The 2500-nt window shown below is 52.8% G+C and overlaps 1 protein-coding gene across 1 annotated transcript in view; it reads left to right on the top strand.

Moving 5' to 3' along the window:
- The window catches only part of suco (SUN domain containing ossification factor), a 55244-nt gene that overhangs the window by 29715 nt on the left and 23029 nt on the right, over positions 1-2500 (top strand). The window contains exons 2-4 of the mRNA XM_083671513.1: positions 269-389; positions 1282-1398; positions 1596-1903. Of these exons, the coding sequence (XP_083527639.1) occupies positions 269-389; positions 1282-1398; positions 1596-1903 (546 nt within the window). The remainder of the gene's footprint in view (positions 1-268; positions 390-1281; positions 1399-1595; positions 1904-2500) is intronic.

The raw sequence follows: 2500 nt of genomic DNA, 5'->3' as shown, positions 1-2500 counted from the left end.
GTGTTTTTCTGCGTCTTTTCTTCACTTGGTTGTCAATCACTCACGCTTTGTTTCCGTGTCTCCTGGGAGGAACTTTGTTTCCGTGTCTCCTGGGAGGAACTTTGTTTCCGTGTCTCCTGGGAGGAACTTTGTTTCCGTGTCTCCTGGAAGGAACTTTGTTGGCTCAGCGTTGTGTTGAGTTGATGACATTGCTGTGTGAAGGTAACTATGCTATGCTAACATGTGTGAAGGTCTCGTCACCGTGTCCGTTTCTCTCTCTGTGTCCCAGGTACCCCAGTCGTCATGTGGATTGTTCAGAGCAAGGCCCGTCTGGCCCAGGTCTGTCTGACGGAGACGGCTACTCCCCGGACCAGCACCTGGAGCATGAGACAGACAGGACTGACCACAAGGTGACCGCTCAACCACTTACTAAACCGCCACCTTGCCCAAAGCTAAACCGCTATGCTAACTGTTAGCACCTTGCCCAAAGCTAAACCGCTATGCTAACTGTTAACAGTCTCAACCAAGCTCAACCACTCTCTCTACGAGTCCCACCAGCCTGTCAGGGCCTGACTCCACGGTCCCCCATCATATACATGAGGGTAGTGGGCCACAGGGGGTGAGGGTGAGGGTCAGAGTTCACAGAACGGGAGGGGTTGGTGTGGTGTATCTGGGGGGCAAGTGCGTTCCTGACCTCTGACCTTTGGTAAGAGACACTGGGAGGGGAAGAGGCCATAGTTCACAAAGACAGGGAGGAGGGAGGAGGATTAGGGGGGTGGAGGGAGGGGTGGGTCCAATATGCCATGACCTCTAGGGAGGGGTGGGGGGGAGGGGGCCTGCTAGCCCGGGAGCTGTTATTACGTAATGTTGTGTAATAGGCTCACATCGGACCCTCAGCCCAGCTTAACTGATAAGGCGTCACAGACGAGGCCTCTGTCCTGGCCGTCTTCTCCCCTTGGAGGTGAATAACTCGCCCAGAGAAAATGCAATTACGATTAAATTGCTTGACAAATTAAATTGACGGGGGCATGTTGACTGAGGTGGTCCGCTGCGGGGCATGTAGAACGTCTGTTTATCCCTTTATCCCTGGGCGCTCAGGAACTGGCCTTCACACACTACTGTGTGTGTGTGTGTGTGTGAGTGGGTGGGTGTGAGAATTTGCGGTGTGTGGAGTGTGTGTGTGCGTGTGTGAGCGTATTTGTGTTTTATCTACTAGATCTGTATCTATCTACTAGATTTCACCTGTGCATCTTTGGTGTGCGTGTGCGTGTGCGTGTGTGTGATGGTGTGATTGTTCCTCAGGTGGAGGAGGAAGGGGCGGCATACACACACTCCTCCTACGACGTGGGACTGGAGACAGAGAGGGCCGCACTACCGGAGCCCGTGCTACACAACACACACCAAGACAACACTGAACAGGTCACACACACACACACACACACACACCAAGACAACACTGAACAGGTCACACACACACACCAAGACAACACTGAACAGGTCACACACACACACCAAGACAACGCTGAACAGGTTACACACACACACACACATAACTAAAAAGTACACACGTACAGAGAACTAACCAAGTGTGTGTATATATCTGTGTTGTATTTCAGACTGTGAATCCAGAGGACCCGGTGGTGGTGGTGGTGGAGGTCCGGTCCGACCCTGAGCCCGATACTGAGCCCACCGCTGCACCTGAGCCAACAGAACCACACACCACAGACCCCCACACCCAGGACCAGGCACCCCCAGCCACCCCAGCCCAGGGTCAAGCCCCTACCCTTACAGACCCCCCAGCCCCGGCCCCGGCCAAGACCCCCGGCGATGTCCCCGCAGACCCCAGCACAGACCCTGCTCCAGCCCCTGAAGACCCCCAACAACACACACCTACCTCACACACCTCTACCCCAGCCCCCTCCAGGTAAGCCCACCCTGGGACCCTCCACACCTCAGGGCCTCGAGTCTCCGCCCCAGGTAGAAGTTGCTCCTGTGCACAGATCTAGGAACAGATTACCCCAACCGTTGTCCTAACCTTCACTATTAGGCTGATTTTAAATAACAGCTGACCCTAAGTCAGTGGTTAGGGGCAACTTCTACCTACCCCATCACATTCCTGTCTTTACATGTCTGGTATTTATCATGTGACTTCAATGATCACTATGTGATGACTTTGCAATGGACCCTCTTTGTTGTTATTGTTGATGTACTCCCTGATAACTCATATTCCATTCCAGTTTTGGTAGTTTGTTTTTATCTTGTTTTTATGAGGTTTCATGATCTGATTGATAAATCAATGACTTGTGACATTGAATCAAAGGACAGTTTGTTCGAGTTCTCTGGGGTCCTCCTTTCCTTGGGCCTCCACTGCCCCTTGTCAGCCCCCCGAACCTGCAAACGACACACACACACACACACACACACACACACACACACACACACACACACACACACACACACACACACACACTGGTGCCTTTACCAGTGCACCTCCCTGACTGGACTTTCAACAGTGATTGAG

The sequence above is a fragment of the Argentina silus genome (assembly GCF_951799395.1).
Source record: "Argentina silus genome assembly, chromosome: 6".
Lineage (NCBI taxonomy): Eukaryota > Metazoa > Chordata > Actinopteri > Argentiniformes > Argentinidae > Argentina > Argentina silus.
This window is presented reverse-complemented; position numbering and strand designations above follow the sequence as displayed.